Source organism: Varanus komodoensis, unplaced genomic scaffold, assembly GCF_004798865.1.
Source record: "Varanus komodoensis strain SLA01 unplaced genomic scaffold, ASM479886v1 scaffold57, whole genome shotgun sequence".
NCBI classification, from domain to species: domain Eukaryota; kingdom Metazoa; phylum Chordata; class Lepidosauria; order Squamata; family Varanidae; genus Varanus; species Varanus komodoensis.
The window spans coordinates 828,260-845,932 of NW_025336182.1; the positions used below are offsets into that span (position 1 = coordinate 828,260).

Below are 17,673 nucleotides of genomic sequence, written 5' to 3' on the forward strand. Positions count from 1 at the left end.
AGGGCTCGGGGGCAGGGTACCTAAAGGAGCGCGGCTTCATGTACAACCCTACCTGGTCCCTTAGAGCTGCACCAGAGGCCCTTCTGGGGGAGCCCCCTCCTCAGGGAAGGAGGAGGGTGGCGACAAGAACAAGGGCCTTTTCCAGAGTGGCACCCGGACTTGTGAATGAGCTCCCCAGAGGGGTTCATCTGGCGCCCTCTATATTTTTTTCTGCACCAGACAAAGATGTTTTTATTCTGCCAGTATTGTAATGGTTAAACTGGGTTTTAATGCTATTTTGACAGAAGGGGATGCGTCTTTTATGAAATCTGGAGTTCTGATGGGTGCACTTTTATTTTATTGTCATTTTAATGTCTGAGCTGTTTTTATTGTTTTATACTGTTTTTGTATGGTGTTATGGTTGCAACGTGTCTAGTGGGGTGGGTGAGAAAACAAGCAAACCAACAAGTTTGCAACTAAATCAAGGCTTTATACAAAAATGTGGGAGCATCTTGGAGCTCCTGCCCTGCACAGTCATGCTGAGCCTCCGTCTGGTGCTCTGCACAGGAGGATGACTGAATGCGGCTGCTCTTGGGCACGGGGGGCTGAAATCCTGCGGATCTGAACACGGAACACGGGCCCATGGGACGAGGCGAGGCCTGCTTCTGAGCGAGCGTGCGCGGGCTCGGGTGGGATGTTTTCAGAGGTAGGAGTGGTTGTTGTCACCGTCCCTGCTGCGACTTGCTGAGCCACCGCCATTTCAGGCCACCCAACTGGGCGCAGCGGGCAGCCACCTGGAGGCTGGAGAGCCTGACACGGCGGGGGGACGGCCCAGGTGAGCTCCAGGCAGCAGAGACCCTGGGCTGATGGCCTGCCCCTTCTCACAGTGCTCAGGGGTTTCCCAGGGGGGCAGTCTAGCCCCCCCCCCCCGGACCCAGAACGCCAGCCAGCAGGGTGGCACCAGGCCTTCTGGGCAGCGCATTGCAGCTCCGGCCACAGACGGCCACAGCAGCCAGTGGCCTCAGGCCCAGGCCTTCGGTGCAGGAATCGAGCGATGCTGCGTGGCTACCGGGGCTGGCCAGGAGGGACCGCAAGGGCTGGATAGGAGCCATGGCGCAACTGGCCCAGATAAGAGGGGACAGGCGGCGTCCTCCACCCGCAACCGCTCCAGACGGCCCTTGCAGGTCTGGAACAGCTCAGGGGCTTGGCTGCAGGCCCCCGAGCCTGGTGGGCAGGGGCCTGGGCTCCTCTCACCGCTGCACGTTGCTCTCCTCCAGCTCCGACAGCCCCAGGCCAGGGCTGGCCAGGCTCCTCCAGAAGCTGCGGGCGTCCCCGTCCTCCAGTGCCCGGTCGACCAGTGCCACCGCAGACAGCATCTCCACCGCGATGAAGACCTCCTCATGGGCCAGCTCACCCTGCCAGGCAGAAGATGATCACTGCCATAAATCCTTTTCTGAAGTGTCTGCATTTGTGAACATGTGGAGCGGGAGAGCCAGCTGGGACTTTTCAGAGCCTGGAGGCTGCCCTCAATAAGCAACACCTGTTCCTAGAGGTTCTGTAGACATGCTTGCAACACGCCACGATCGTACCTGCACGTGAGGGACAAGCAGCACTGCTGTGTTTTGCTACGAGGATTCACACCTGCACCCTGGAACTTAAGTCTGGGCATCAAGAAAACCCAGGCCTGCAACCAGTCTTAGTTCGTGTACTTTACTCTGGAGTCGCCAGTGCTTTCAAAGCACGTCTCTGCAAACTGGGAGGGCCACGGAGGTTGTGCGTGGAAATGCCGTCTCGAGCCACGCGAGGGGGAAGGGCTTCCTGAGGGCTTCGGCAGCATTGGCCGCCACGTCTTCTGTGAACACAACTTCTTAGCCATGAAGACCAGAAGCTCAACTTAAGGAAGAAGCAAACCGGAGAGGCAAACGCCACGCTTGCAGCTGCCTGGGGCCTGCAGAACCGTGGTGCACTTGGGGTGGCCCGGCAGGAGAGGCCACAGGGCGGCCTCCTCCACGCTCCAGCAGAGGCTCACCTGCGGGTGCCGTCGTTGCAGAGAGGCCAGCTCCCGCTGGTAGAGGTCAGCAGCAAAGGGGAAGACGTCTGGGAGCTGCGCCTCAGAGACGGACAGCGCCCTCACGGTCTCTTCCGCCACCCCTCTTCGGATGGAGGTGTTGATGTGGCCAACAGCTTGCTCCACTGAGCGTTGCCAGGAGGGGTTTTTAAAGAAGACGGAGGGGACGTTAGCAAAGAACAGGGCTCAAAAGGCATGTGGATCCGTCACGGCAAAGGGGCCCAGTGTTCCCACGGAGACTTTGCCACGTTTCCTCGAGCAGTGCATGGGGTGGTCCGGCTGGCCCTGACTTGAAGGATCCCTCAGGGAATGAGAGCTTATCCGGGGGAAAGGCTCCAGGGCCGCAGCCTCCCTTGCAGCCAAAGGAGCCCCCTCTTCACTTGCCCCCAGTGGCCCTGAAGGCCGGACTGCCTCCTGGGCCCCCCACCCCGCCAGAAAATCAGCTAAACGGGCCAGTGAGCGGACAGGCAGCAAAGCATTACTTCTGCATGCAATAGGAAAAGCCTGCAGATGTGGGAGAGTCGGGTGCTGCAGAAACATAGAAAAGGCGCGCATCAGAAGGGGCCTCCCAGGCCATCTAGTCTGACCCCAGCTCCAGCCGGCCCCACTCATGATAGGCCCACCATGAGCTTGTCTAGCCTATCCTTGAGCCACCTCCCATGGGAGCCCGTTCCAGGAGTCTCTGGTTTTGAGTGATTTCCAGGGGAGAGGAGGCAGCCCTGCCTGCTGGCCCCAGCGTCCAACTTGCTAGCATGGGAGGCAGCCCCAGCCGCAGCCCTTTTTCCTCACACTGGGGCAGCAGTGGGCAGGGATGGGAGGAAGCTGCCCCCGCCCTCGGGGCTCAGGACGTGTGCCACAGCTGCTGGGCCCCTGCTCTGCATGCCCGTCGCCTTGGCCCTCCTGCAAGGGAGGCTGGGAGACAGCGGCTGGGCAGCCTTCCCCAGCATGGGAGGGTCCCCTTGGCAGGAGGGTGTGGACCACCCTGGTCTCGCACGCCCAGCGGCATGTGACGGGATTCTGGTCACGGCCCGGGTCTGTCTCACGGATCGCTTTCCAAGGCCTTGGGCACACGTTGTCTGCAGCCATTGCCAGTTCAGGCGTGCGCTTTTTATGGCTTATCGTTCGGGCTCAGCCCTTGCAGGTGGCCCATCACTGGCCGGCTCATCCTCTCGCAGCAGAGCGCTGATGGGAGCCGTTCCTGGGTGGGCAGAGGCAGGCCAAGAGGAGGGGCCCAGGAGCCCAGGGCAACCCACAGCAGGGCCAAGCAGCGGGATCCTTCGAGACGGGGCCCACCCCAGCAGAGCTCGGGCATTCGCCGCGGGGCCGCCACGCTCCCCGGTCCCCCGCTCACCAGCACGCTCTTGCTCTGCTCTCTCGTTGGCCACGTGAAGCCCAGACTGGAGTTCCTCCGGCTTGAGCAAGTCAGCACTGCCCAGCACCTGAGGCGGGGGAAGACAAGAGGCATGCGCAGCACATCCAGAGGGCGCTCCTCTGAGAAGGCCGAGCGTGGCTGGTGGAGCCACGGCAGCTGCAGCGCAAGCAGTCCAGGGCCCGCGCAGAAGACGGAGGCGGGCAGCGCTCCTGGCCACTGCGGCAAGCTGTGGAAGACTGGGCCTCCCACGTGGGCCTCACGCCCCCTTCGCCCCTTCCGTGTTCAGCACGGGCACCAAACGCCCGTGCTCTGTTCCCCAGGCCCAGCCAGGAGAGGCTGGCTTGGGGTGCGGGGACTGCTGGCCAAAGGACTGGCTGGCCGTGCCCGGAGCTGCAGGCCCCGCTTCCTTCCAGATGCGCGCAGAGTAGCCCTGATCCAGCCAAACTCGTGTAAGATTTGCCCAGTTCACCCAAAGGTGTTCCTTCTGCCCCACGACCGTTTTCGTTCTGTTCCTGCTTGAAATGCAGCTCAAAGGACCTGATGGCTCTCATTTCCTTACAGCTGCTTAGCCCAAGCAAGGGTAATTTCTGCACTTTGTTGGATTTTCCTAGATCAGACTTCCCCAATCTTGTGCTGGGCTCTGATGACCCATGCTGCCTGGGGATAATGGGAGATGCAGCCAAGCACATCCGGATGTGATCAGGTTGAATGGTGAATTCAGCCTGCTGAGAGCCTCAGCTTTCATTAAAGCACACGTATCGAGCCCCGAGATTGGTGGGTTTGCCTCTCTGTGTTTAGCCCAAAAGGCTCTCACAGCTGCTGACAACAGCAAGCAGCAGGACTGCCAAGGTGCTGTTGAAAGCGGGTGGGCTGGAAGCCAGGAGCGGAAGCGGAGGGATGAATCAGCCTGCCAGAGGTTGTGGCCCCGTTCCCACGCCTTGGCAAGGAAGGCCAGGCTCTTGTCCCTGCCAAGCGGGAGCTCCTGGAAAGTTCCAGGTGGGCAAACTGGCAGGTGGCAAGTCAGCTCCGCCTGCCCACCTGGCATACCAGCGCTTGCTGCTCCCGGTCTGCGCGCAGCTGCTCCAGATACCAGTCCGCATTCTCCCGCCGCAGGTTCCTCAGTGCCAGGGCAGGATCTTGCAGAGCGGAGTGCAGGCTCCGGGCGTCCTGCGCTTCGAGGGCGTCGTCCACTGACCAGAGTGCGCTCTTCACTGTATCAGAAAGGCAGCAGCACGGTGGGGGTGCCTCCAGGTCCAGCCGTGCGGCTCTCCGTGGCCCCGATCCCCCACTCCAAGAGTCGCCACCGGGCACCCCGCTGTGCCAGGCTCCGACCCTGGTGCCCCCAGGAAGCGAGTGGGAGCAAACACGCAGCCGCACCACCACAAAAGGAGCCAGCTGGCGCGCCAAGTGGGCAGCAAAGGAGCACAAGGGGCAGGCCGCACGTGGCCCACCCCGTCGGTTGGACGGCAGCTCCCATCATCCCTGGCCACAGCCCCGCTTACCATTCACCCGGTCGATGTTGCCTTGTATCTCCGCCTGGGTCAGGCACTGTGTGTAAATGTCGTCTCCGCCGGGAGTCTCTCGCGGCTGCCGAGGATTGGGGAGACTGCCGACTCTGCTTGCTCCGTAGCTTCTCCGCCCACCCCCGGATGCACCGGAAATCGCTCGAGCAGCGGCCTGCGGAGCCCCTCCGCCGCCCCCCCACTGCTCTCACGGACGGCCCGACTTCCGGTGGCTGCGGCCCGTGGCCGAGGGCTCCGCTGGAGTCTCCACTCCTTGCCCCATCATCACGCGGGTGCACGCAGAGACCAAAGCGCAGGCTGCGGCGCCCGGCTCCCCATGCGCTTGACCTGGGGAGGGCTCCTTGGCAGGGCTGCAGTGGCCTCAGCGATGGGGCGCTGCAGGTCCCTGGGAAGCCCTGATGAGGCCGGGCAGGTTTTAGCGGCTGTGCAGAGGCCACCTGTGCCTCTGGGCTGGGCAGTCGTGGCGGCGAGTGGGATGGCCGAGAGCCCCCCCGGAGCACCCCCCACTGCAGCACCTCTGCCTACCCGGTTCGTGGCACTTTGCGCTTTCTGCACCTTGGCCTTGGAGAGCACTTCGTGGTAGGCAGCACCGAGGCCCTCCCGCAGGCCGGCCAGCATGGCGCTGGGGTTGCGCAGCGCCGCCAGGGTTTGCGCCACAATGCCCATCTCCAGGGCTCTGTTGATCGCGAGGACTGCAGCGTGGACTAGGAGGTGGGAGCAAAAAGGGCGCATTTAGGTCGACAGCAAAGCAAGAGCTCCATCCTCCCCGATACCTTGTTTCCAGCGGTGGTCAGCCCAGCTTCCTCTAGGAATCTCCCATGCAGGGCATGAAGGCAGCCACTCTCCCCCGCTGCCTGCCGCGGAGACCCCTTGCACCGAGGTGCCATTCAGAGCCCACCGAGCGCGGCCGATGCGCCCCCTCCTCCTCCACAGCGCTGCCAGGTTGCCTACCCGAAGCCTCATCCACCGAGAGCTCGTTAGCAAGGATCCCACCTATCTTGCTGAACAGTGGAAGCTGCAGGCCGTACTTCCCCAGCTCCTGCTTCATATGATTTATTTCTTCTTCTAGAATGGGAGAAACAGTGGGAAAAGGTTCAAGGATGATGCGCCGCCTGTGACCGAGCTCTCCCACTTGTCCGCAGCGGTCAGGAACGTGCAGGCTCCGAGCTGAGGGTGCCTCTTTAGCCTGCCGCGTCCTTGACACCCCTCCATACCCATTCCGTGGCCCGCCGCTCTCCCACGTGCTGTGGGAAGAGGGCCTCCTTTGGCTGGGCAGCCCATTCCTCCGGGTGGTCCCAGCTTCAACTATCGCGGGAAATTTCCTTGGCCACATGCACGAGTCTGCAGCCCTCTGGGAATGCCAGGAGCTGCAGCCTGGCCGCCTTGCCCCCGGCCCCCAGCTCTGGCCCCTGGGCCGGTAGCTGCATGCGTGTTTTCTCCCGCCCCACCCTTGCAACAGAAGGTGGCAAATTAGACTGCAGCCCTTCAGGTCCAGTCCCGTCAAGGCAGCAGCTCTCCAGGACTTCGTGCTGGAAGGTTCCCCAGCTGCACCCAGAGATGCCAGGTCCAGCCCAGAGCCCTCCGCATTCAGAGAGGCTGCTCCACCATTCGGCTGTAGCCCTCCCCCACCATTTCCCCGAGATGAGGCAACCGGGGCTGCCCGCTGCATCCAGGTGCGGCCGCGCTACAGATTAGTGCAAGGACGCAAGGGCACTGGCAGTTGGATTTGCCTGCTGCTGCCCTCCGCTGCAGACCGGACACCCACCCCTTCGCTCCTCCTCCACTTTCCGTCGCGGCCACCAGCCAGCTAGAGCGCAAGGAACTGCTGCAGCCGCGGAGTGGGACCTTCTCCCAGCGGCAGCTTGCGTTCAGAGCAGTGGCCTTGGGCAGACCAAAGGGCAGCACCTGGTCTCTGAGCAGGGGAAGCGTGGCTTGGGTGGCTGACACGCTCTTCCCTCGAGCAGAGCCCGGCCAGCTCCTTGCCGCGCACCCGAGTGGAGGGCAGTGAAGCAAGGTGGGAGACAGCCGGTGCGCAGGTGGAGGAAAGCACGTGCTCAGTCCGATCGAGCGCAGGTTAGAGTTCATTACTGTTACCACTCTGTGGCAGTGAGGGTCGCAAAGAGGCGCTGCTTTTGTACAGGTTAGGGGACAAGTGGCTGGAGAGCAGCACTTGTGAAAGGGACCTCGGGGTGCTGGTCGACTGCAGGCTGAACATGAGCCAGCAGTGTGATGCGGTGGTCAAGAGGGTGAACGCCACCCTTGGCTGCATAGCCAGAAGTGTGGCTTCTAGATCGAGAGAGGCATTACTGCCCCTCTATGCGACTCTGGTGTGCCTGCAACTGGAGTATTGTGCTCAGTTTTGAGCCCCTCATTACAGAAAGGATATAGCCAGGTTGGAGTCAATGCAGCGTAGGGCCACAAGGTCGGTGGCCAGTTTGCAGGGGATGCCGTATGAGGCGAGACTGAGGGAACTGGATCTCTCCAGCCTGGAGGAGACTCAGAGGGGATCTGTTGGAGACATACAGGTGTGTGAGGGGATGTCACACGGAGGTGGGGAGAGACCTGTTCTCCCATGCAGAGGAAGGCAGGACATGCTCCAACAGAGCAAAGCTCAGGGAACCAGGATTCAATTTGGATGCCTGGAAGCACTTCCTGACAGGTCAGACCCTGAGGGTATGGAATGGGCTTCCATGGGAGGAGGCCGAGGCCCCATCAATGGGGGTGTTCAAAGATAGGCTGGACATGCACATGGTGGGCATGTCCTGAGCGGAGCCGACTAGAGCCCGGGAGCCCCCTTCTGACTCGCTGTTTCCATGTTTCTAAGTTTCCACCTAGGAAAATGAAACCGAAGGCATCGATACAATATGGGGAATATGTAACTCAAAAGAACTGAAAAAATAAAAGACCTCATAATTATGGACAACAGGAGAAACATGAGCCAACAATGCGATGCAGCTGCCACAAGGGCAAATGCTATTTTAGGATGCATTAACAGAAGTTACTTCCAAATCATGAGAACTAGTAGTTCCTCTATAGTCAGAGTCAGACCTCACCTGGGATACTGTGTTCAGTTCTGGGCACCAAGATTTAAGAAAAATGCAGGAAAATTAGAAAGGGTCCTGCAGAAGGTGACAAAAATGATCCAGGGTTTGGAAGCACTGCCCCATGAGCAGAGTCTGAGAACTGGGCATGTTCAGCCTTGAGAAGAGAAGACTGAGGGGGGACATGATATCCCTCTCCAAGTACCTCAAAGGCTGTCACAAGGAGGAGGGTCAAGATCTCTTCTTGCGGATATCAGAGTGCGGGACACAGAATAATCAGTTCAAGTTGCAACAACCCAGATTCAGGTTGGACGTCAGGAAAAGCTCCCTCACGGTCAGGGCAATACGCCAGTGGGACCAGAGAGGTGGGGGCCCTCCTGCACTGGAGGCATTCAAGAAACTGGGCAGCTCCGAGTGGGGTGGGGTGGTGTCCTGCTCTGCCCTGGTTGGACCATTGGCTTCTGCAGCCCTTTCCTCCTCCACTCGTCTATGATCATTGTATTTGAATATCCAAGTCAAACCTTTATCAAATAGGAAGGTGGGAGGCACAGTGCTGGACCATTCACACCCAGTAAATACACTGGGCTGCTGCACCCTGAACTGGTATTATTCCTTTGTAAAATCAGTGCACCCAGCATTGTCGTCAACCTGCTATCCTGTGGTGTTGCCCTGTGCTTACCATAGCTGTAAATTTATCCTGCATGCCATCTTTAGTCTGTCAATCTGTTCACATACAGAAGGTAAGTAAGTTTTTCTCCAGGTACAGGAGGCATTCACAAGGGATGCTATTAGTAAATGCACCACGATGTTTCTTTTGCAGGCACTTATGACTGAACATAGCAATGACATCGCCGGCTCCATACTGCAACGTGAGGCCTTGCTGTATTCTTACAGTTCACAAAAGAAAAAGGTGGTGGGCATCTGACTTCCTTGAGTCAAACTGCCTGCATCTGCTGCTCACTTCTGGATAGCTTCTGCTTAACCTGCAGAGGCCTAGCAGCACCTGGGAATGACACTGCAGAGGCTTCCTTCGTGTCTGCACAGTGTCACAGAAAGGCTGGTTTTCCCAGGGCTGCTAAGGAAATCCTTCTGGAGAGATTTAGTTCGCTTGTCACTGGACAGTGACCATCTGCTGGCTCCATTTCCACCACACACTCAGCTTGGCACCCTTTTTGACTGTGGGTGGGGGATCCTGCTCCTGAACTCAGAAGAGTCCCTTGAAATCGACTGACGGAGGTGCTGGAGCAAACTGCACGGAGTGTCCGCATCCCGTGCTGGATTGGCCTGGAAGGCTTTCTCGGCCCTCTCACAGCACCGTTCTTGCTGCTGCTCAGTCGGCTTCCCCCACCATAATCCCAGATTTCTCAACTGGCTTTTACCTAGTTCTTCATGATTAGAGGAGAAAACTGCGAGAAGAGGAAACCCTGGGCCGCCTTTACTTTTCAGCTTTTGCCAGCCTGGTCGTGCCTTGCTGATAACCGCGAGGAGGAGGCAGGATCGGCAGCCCAGAGCTGGACAAGGAGTGGGCTCTTCCTCATGAGACTGCCAAAGAGCTTTCTGCACCAGGGAGCACCTCTGCCCGGTGCCGGCTGTGGGGCTATCAGGGATGGTGCCCTGGGATGAGTGAATCGCTGTTGGGAGGCCATCCCCAAAGGGTGGCACCACAGGGGCCTGCTCCTTCGCAAACCCCTCAGGGTGGCCCGGAGGCCAAGGTCACCCACCTCTGGCATCTGCTGGCATCCTTGCTGTGTGGGGGATTTCTGGCTGCGTGCGCACACACCTGCACAAGTGACAGGGGAACACAGGAGACTGTGCCTGGGAGGCTGCCTACCCTGGGCCTTTTAACTCTGAACATGGGCAGCGGTTGTACTGCTGTTTCAGCGCTTTCACGACCAGGGGAAAGTGGGGGAGAGCAACTGTGCAGGGAGTTCCGGGCAGAGGTTCCTGCCAGGCCAGTGGCTATCTCCCCCCCTTCCAGGTGGCCATCTAACCAAGGACTGCCCAGGCCAGTGCAGGGAGACTCGCCACCTGAAAGGCCCTGGCTGGCAGTGCCAGCCTGCTGGCAGGGAAGCGCCCATCATCCAGGTTTTGGCTCTGGATGCAAATCCTGAGCTAACTGGGAGGGCAGTGCCTGGCTGAGTGATGGGGGCCCACCTGCACCTGCCTCTGTCTACCTGGGCATCCCTTGGCACAGCCGCCAGGGGCAGCCCCGATTCCTTCTGCACCTCTCTGGCCAGACACTCGGTCCAGCAACCTAGCTGCGCTGAATGCAGAAGGCTGCTGGAACACCCGAAAACGGCCTTGGCTGGTTTCGGAAAGGAGGCATAGAAACAAACTAAGTAACACCGGGACTCGTTTTGGCAAGAGCAAGATCTTTCTTCTGGCTTTCAGCCCCAGGTGCGAGCCATGCTTGGCCCCAAGAGCACCGAATCCAGCAGGACATAAGCCTGAACAAACATGCGCAGGGCTTCCCGTCAGACAGACACCTGCCCCGCAAGCGCCCTTCGGGGGGAGATGCTGGGGCTTGATCCTCACAAAGTGACCCTCCTTCACCTCACCATGTAGCGACACGGGAACCCCCCATGTCTCCCTCAGAGAAACCCTTACCTGTGAAGCTGACTTTCCCATACAAGTCCTGGATCTGGGGAGCCAACCCAAGCCTGGACAGGTACAAACTAGGAGGGAAGCCATTCAGAACAAGAGAACATTGTGGATTTCTTGAGGACATGCTCACAGGTCCTCAGTCAGGCATGTGAAGCAATCATCCGTGTCCTCCAGGAAGGCAAGCAGCAACTTCACAACCTGGGTGAGGACGAGGGTCCTCCTTCCCAGCCACCCTGCCCCAGTTGACAACATGCCACAAACAGCTTCGATCAGCGTTCATGGGGGAGGAGATTCTTGTAGATTCGGTGGACTCGGTTTGCAGGGCTGCCTTGAAAACATCTTTTTCCTGCACCAGATATTCCAACACACACCACAATCACAGTGGTTTTCCAGGCTGTGCAAGTTTTCCCTATGTCTTTGCCTGTGATTTTTATTAATGTTTTGGTTAAAATGGTTTTTCCATAAAGGCACTTTAGAAATAGTTTAATAAGTAAAACGTTCAAGAACATCTTATAACTTTTATATATAGCATCTAGCAGCACAAGTAAACACTATGCAGGGCAATAATTTCCGGATTTTCAGAAAAGCACTCTGTGCCAGGGACCTCTCTGGGATCAGCTAGTGGGGCCTGGGAGAGTTGCAGAGGCAAAGTGCACCAAAGTGCGGGGAAAGTCTGAGATGCAAAAAGATGGACCTGCCCTGCAGCCCACCCCCTGCTCCCTCCCCAGGGCTTGCTGTGCAGTCCTTTAAGAAAACCTTATCATGGCACCGCTTCTTGGCGCTTTCGGAGTAGCAGCAGCCTAGGAAAGGGCTGACAGGTTTGCTCAGAGTGGCCCACACCGCGGCTGCCCACAGGAAAGGGCTTTGTCACCTTGTCAAAAAGTTGAGGGGCAGAAACGGCATTGCTTGCGGGGAGAGGCGGCGGTGACAGCCTCGGAACTCTCCGAGGAGACCCATGGAGTCAACCGTCTGGATCACGTGTCTTAGCTGCTTTGTTTACAAGGTACAGCTAAAGACTGGCAACAGCAAGTGCCGGAAATGTCGCCAGGAAGCCTCTTGGAACGGGTGCAGCCTTGTCGAGATGGGCACCAAGCAGCTCAGTCGCCTGCCCAGAAGCCCAGCAGAGCCAGGGCCCCGTTCAGGGTGCAGGCATCACACAGCGCTTGCCCGTGGCTCAGCTGCTCATGGGCCAAGCCCTGCAGGCCCCATGGGTAAGCATCCCCCACGTGAAAACGTCCCCTGCAAGCAGAAAGCTAGTGAATAAGGAGGCAGGTCCCCTCCTGGGCCCAGCCAGCTCCTGCTCGCTGGGCCACTTTGCCCCCTCCAGCCTCCAGCCTGAAGCAGCACGGCCGACGCTCCTGTGCTCTCCGCTGCCGCCTGGGGGGCGGAAGGCTGGGAACACGGCCGCCCCGCTGCTCCCAGCGCCTCTCACCTCAGGGCGTGGATGCAGTACACCAGGCGGGGCATGTTCTTCTTGTCGTAGACATCCGTCGTCTCCGGATGAAAGATCTGCAGAGAGCAGAAAAAGTGGCCGCATCAGAGCCTTGGAAGGAGTCCTCCCAAGCCAACGCACAGCGGGGGGGGGGGGTGGAGGCATTACCGCGGGCAATCCTACTCGGCTCATGGCACCTCGCCAGCGGCTGATGTTGTCCGTATGCCGGAAGTGCAGCCCATGCGCCTTAAAAGCAGAAACAAAGGAGAGCTTCAGTGAGGACGGCAGTCACGTCCACGCCAGGACCCCACATCCGGCTGTGCAGGGCACCCTGTGAGTAAGACCAGCCCCCACCTCGAAGCGGCCAGGCCTGGAAGGCAGGCCGGGGCCTCTGGTGGAGCATCCCAGCCCCTCCAGCCCCCGCTGGACCCCCCTCGGGGACCATGCCTACCAACATTGCTCCTGCAAGCACACGAGCAGAGACAGCACAAGGAGGGCGAGGTGCAAAGGCGGACACCCCAAACGCTTTAAACAGCATGAAACCAAAATCACAACCAGAAGAGCCAGCAGCCGCAGAAAGAGGGTAACACACTCGAAAACGGCACTGGAGGAGGAGCAGCCAGCCCAGTCTGTCAGGCGACGGCATCCCGCCTGCGAACCCGGCCCGGAGGAGGGGGGCAAACAGGCCGTGGGGGCTGCAGGAAGAAGCCTTTCTCAGGGGCCCCAGGGCTGCTGCTGGGCTGCGGCGGCTACGTGCCCTGCAGGGGGGCATGCAAGTCCCTGTCACCTCTTCCTGCAGGGAGAGGCTAGCGGGTTGCCCCTGTCTGACCGGGAGGCCAGGATCCTGGCAATGACACATTTTGACCTGGCTCCCAGGGTCAAAAATGGAAACACCGCAGACCCTCGGTCAAAATCAGATGGCTGTTTATTTTGCAAATCTTCCCAGGCAGCTTTGTAGAGCAAGAGCCACCCAGTTCCTCACTTCACTGGCTGTTTTATCAGGATAAAACTGCAAAAGGGAAATCAGCAGACCCTGACAAGGAAGCTTCTGGCCCAGACAGGACTACTCTTTATTTATTTTATTTTATTTGAAATATTTCTACCCCATCCTATACGAAAATTGTCCCAGGACAGCCTACAATAAGATGTTATTATTATTATTTAGAGCGACTGCAGCTGAAAACAGAGGACAATCCAAGAAAACATACTCAGGAGATAGCCAGAGAAACACGCAAGCCGGCGGGGCCTGCCCCAAACCTTGCGGCAACCAGTCCTGATGCACCAGATGGCGACCCATTCAAGAGGGGCGGGGGCCACAGGAAGGCCCTCCCCCTCGCATCCCGTGCCGATTGCCTTCCGTGGCAGAAGTGCAGAGGGCTTCCCGGGAGCAGCAGGCGGGGCTGGCAGTGGCCTGTCAAGCGACGCGGGCCCAACCCTCCCAGGCTGCCAAAGGGGAGCAGTGCCCCTCTGACCCGGGCTGCGAACAGGCGAGCAGCCAGCGCGCAGCAGCTGCTCCCGGCCCCGTGACCTGGGCGGCAGCCTCCCGGCCGATGCCTCCAGAGCACCTCCACGGCCGGCAACGGCCCATCGCAGCGCAGGTCAGCCAAGGCACACCGGCGTGCGCACGTGCTCGGATGAAACTCCCAGGCGCGCACAGGAGACAGCCTCTTTTGGTGGGACTGACAGCGCAGACTCGGAGGATGCGGGCAGGGCTGAACCAGACCGGGCCCAGAGCCCACCCCCCGATAATGGAAGTGCTGTAACCTGAGTGTCCCCCACCCACCGCCCACTGCCCCCGTCCGAGCCTGCCCTGGATGAAAGGAGCTCAAGGACAGCCACGGGGCCCAGCCTGTGGGAACGAGGCCGGCGAAGGGCAGGAGGGGGCAGATCTGGAACTGGGTAGTCTCAGATGGAGAAAACGTGCCTCCCGACGACGTGGACCCAAGGGCCCATCGTCACAGCCAAGGCTGGACCCAAGTGCCCCGATCCACAGCACCCCTCCTGCCAGAGACCAGCTGGGAAGGGTTCATAAGCAAACCTTTGGGTCAAGGGGGGCAGGGAGGAGTCAGCACTTCTTGTGTATGCTCAGAGACCTGTGAATGCAGAGAAAGACTCATACATGAAGCGCTGCCTTGCTTGGCAGGGGACACCTGGCTCACGACACCTGCTTGCTGCAGGCTCACTCAGCCCGGCCAGTCTCCTCCGCCAGGCGCCCGCCTCAGGGGAGGCGCTTTCCTGGCGTTGCCGTGCAAGCTCTCCTTGGCTGGGGAACGCTGCCGGGGACCGCACTGGATTCTCCTGCACGCACAGCCGTGGGACGAGGGGGCTTCCTGAGGGAGGGAGCTGCCTGGCAGCACTGGCCCCTCCTCCACTGGCCAGCCCTGCCTCTTCCCGGCCCGGCTCCCTGCAGCCCTCCTAACGGCCGATGCCGCTGGAACCAAACCGGGAGCCTTCTGGGTGTGCGCGAGCGGCGGCAAGCGCAGGGGACACGCTGCATGCCCAGCACCAGCCTCAGCCCCCCAGGCCCCCTCAGCATGTTGGGGCTGCAGCTCCAGCCAGGCTGGCAGACAAGGCAGCCCCGGGAACGCACCTGGAGGCCGCATGGCTGGACAGGAAGCCTGCCCAAGGCACTCACCCGAAAATAGGCCTGATCGAGGTCGTAGATCTTCCTCAGGGGACACACCTCTGGGGCAAAGAAGTGGCCGAGCCTGGCCAGGATGACGCCGTTCCGCAGACTCTCCTCCAGTTCGGTTGGTGGGGCCAGGCCCTCCTGCAGGCAGGCCTCCATCCAGCTGGTGCGTGCAGAGACAAGGGGGCAGAGTCGGCTCCTCAGGCTCGTTCAGGATCGCCCGGGCTCTTCCAGCAGCCTCAGGGGAGCCCCTTCCAGAGCTTCGGAGCAGCAGCACAAGCGCTGCTCGGCAGCCCCATCAAAGCCTCTCCCAGCCCGGCGCTGGGTGGGCCTCGGGTGCCAACCTGGGGGACCGAGGAAGGCCACGAGCCGCACACTGGGCAGTGAGGGGATGGCACCACTGCCACTCGCTCGAGCCCCTCTCAGTCCCCGGCTGTCAGCGGTTGGTCACCTGGACCCACGCAGGCCCCACTGGGTCCCACCTCTCCTGACATTGCCTAATCCCCGTTAAGGACTCTCGGGAGAGGCCCGCCTCATCCTGGGCCAGGCAGCGCCGGGCACTAAGTGCGCACTGCGGAGGGAGGCGCTTCAGCCTCTTCGGCCTGCCTTGCTTCGCCTCGCCTCGCCCCATCGCTGTCTCTGCCTGGCCCAGAGGCCTCCTGTTCTGGGAGAGGGAGGCCAGACAACTCCCATCGCTCCCAGACTCTCGTCACAACCTTTCCCGGCCTGATGTGTCAAACTGCAGCTCCCAGCACCTACCACCAGCAGCTGGTGGAGGATGAGCCATGTAGTCCAGCACACCTGCAGGGCAGCCGGCGGGGGAGGGCCGCCTGCTGGGCTCCCCCTTGGCGGCCTTTCTCCAAACGATAAAGCTCTAGCTTTGCAAAGGCTCAGCCGCCGGCAGTGGGGTCTGCGGCAGGCCAGCGTTTGGGGGCCTTTGCCACCACCCCGCAGTAGCTGAGAGTTCCTCCAAAACAGACTGGGACCCCTGGGTGAAAGAGGCTCCCTCCTTTAAAGAGGGATCTCGCCAGAACAACGCGCGAGACCCGTGCAGCCACTCTGAAGGCAACTCTGGGACATCAGGCAAGCGGGGGCCGCCGTGAGGCCTGGTTTACCATGAACAGGCGCGGCATGTACCACTCAGTTGCTCCCACGGGCCCCACCCAGAGGCGGCCGCAGCTGAGCAAACCCAGCCCTCCTTTCGGTGTTCAGCGCAGGGACGGGCTCTGCACAGCTCCCGTGGCCTGGCATGGAAATCCAGCAGAATTGGGCTGCCCACAGCCACCGGCAAGCTGCCATCTCCTGGCATGGCCCGTTCTCTGCAGAGTGGCTGCAGCCTGGGCTGCTGCCCTTCCACCAAGGCAGGGGAGGAGAACAGCCCTGCCATCCGAGCAAGGAGCAAGCCGGAGCCTTATGCCTTGCAGTCCCAACCCATGCGCCTTCGAAGCAGGGGGGCCTGGGAAGCGCCCCCCCCCCCCATCAGCACGCCTGAATTCTCAAAGCGCAGCGACTGTCTCACCGCTTGGCTTCCTCCAGATGGCAAAGGTACTGATAGGCGACGTTCTGGCGCCTGTGCTCATCCATTTCGTCCGCTGTGAGGCGCTCGTCTGGGGAGGTCAAAAAGCAGAGCCACTCAGACAGGGCACACTGCTGAACCAGAGACGCTGAAGCCCAGATCACCCACTTCTTTCAGGGCCTTTCGCATTTACATGGGGCTACGACGGGGGAGATGGGGATCTGGAGGGCTTTCTGGTGGCTTTCCTTGGGGGGACCACGCTCGGCCTGTCCCTCCCAGAGTGGGCAACAGTCACGTGCATTATGCGTGGCTGCTCCTGGGCCGGGGTGGGGCGGACCCTCGGACGGCCACGAAAGCCCAAGATCATCACAGCTCTGCCGACGTCTCTGGGCGCACTTGGTGCCCAGGAGCCTGGAGCAGCCCGGGAGCCTGGAGCCCACGGTGCTCCTTCTGCCACCAGCGTGGAGCGTGCCCACGGCTGCCTTCACCCGCTTCGGCTCCAGCAAGGACCCAGCAGCCATCTCTGCCTGCACTGAGCAGGTGGAGGTGCAGCGCTCGCAGAAAACCCCAGCGTCTGCGAGACATGCAGCCTTTCCTTTCCCTGGGCCAGAAGCTTGGCTTTAAAACATGGCATTTGGGTTCCCAATCAGGGGAACTCTCCTCTGGCCACTAAGAGCTCAGAAGCAGCAGCTGCCTTTGGCAGGGCACCTCTTGCTGCTGCCAGTCCCTGCCTGCAATGGAAGGCAGCCAGAGTCCTTTTCATGCTGGAAAAGGATGAGGAAGAACAGGGCGGGGGGCGGGGGGCAAACTCCCACTTCCCTTCCTGCCACCTGGAACTGAAACCTCTGGTCCTGGACTAGCAGCCATGCACGAGCTCCTCCGTGAATTTCTCTAAGCCCCCCCCCCACAAGCCATCCACACTGTTGGCCGCCACCACATCTTGCAGCACAAACTTCATGGTTCGTGTGCGCGCCATGTGAACAGGCCACCTGTCCCGACCGTCTCATTCAGCTTCACGGGAAGACCTCTCTGGGACCAGCCCCTGCCTCACATGAGGCAGAACTTCGGGCCCCTCTGCCACACTTCCTCTTACTGGCCCCTCTGCCAAGCTGAGCAGTCCCAGGCATTGCAAGTGCCCCTCCTGGTGAGCTCCTGTGGCACCTGGACCAGCTTGGCTGCTCGTTTCTGCACCTTTGCCAACTCTGCAGGATCCTCCTTGAGGTGGGGTAACCGGAACTGTACACCGTATTCCAACTCTCTTGGATTCACATGGGGGCAGTGCAATCTAGACAGTTTTATTCTAAGTTCCCTTCCGAAAGACCCCAATTGCATGGATAATACTCAACCAATGCACCAGGCATGACAGTATTCCGGTGTGAAACAGGATTGGCACCGAGCGCATCAGGGACTCTGGTCTCCTGCTGAGAATTCCTGGTGTGGGGGCATCGGGAATGCCGCCACCTTTGGCAAAGCACTTCACCTCAGCAAGAGGTCTCCAGGTACAACCCC

General features: G+C 60.3%; 1 protein-coding gene across 2 annotated transcripts in view; it reads right to left on the reverse strand.

The window, feature by feature from the left end:
• The window catches only part of IQGAP3 (IQ motif containing GTPase activating protein 3), a 40,346-nt gene extending 24,099 nt beyond the window's left edge, over positions 1-16,247 (reverse strand). The window contains exons 1-12 of one of the 2 annotated variants that reach the window (XM_044449077.1): positions 16,168-16,247; positions 14,655-14,811; positions 12,188-12,265; positions 12,020-12,096; positions 10,591-10,658; positions 5,894-6,007; positions 5,468-5,646; positions 4,922-5,006; positions 4,450-4,630; positions 3,399-3,475; positions 2,009-2,172; positions 1,234-1,394 (exon numbers count right to left, since the gene is read on the reverse strand). In XM_044449077.1, the coding sequence (XP_044305012.1) occupies positions 1,234-1,394; positions 2,009-2,172; positions 3,399-3,475; positions 4,450-4,630; positions 4,922-5,006; positions 5,468-5,646; positions 5,894-6,007; positions 10,591-10,658; positions 12,020-12,096; positions 12,188-12,265; positions 14,655-14,811; positions 16,168-16,232 (1,406 nt within the window). In that variant the 5' untranslated portion in view covers positions 16,233-16,247. Of the gene's footprint in view, positions 1-1,233; positions 1,395-2,008; positions 2,173-3,398; positions 3,487-4,449; positions 4,631-4,921; positions 5,007-5,457; positions 5,647-5,893; positions 6,008-10,590; positions 10,659-12,019; positions 12,097-12,187; positions 12,266-14,654; positions 14,812-16,167 lie in introns of both variants that reach the window. The other variant, XM_044449078.1, reaches the window with a different exon arrangement.
• Between the last annotated feature and the right edge of the window lie 1,426 nt (positions 16,248-17,673).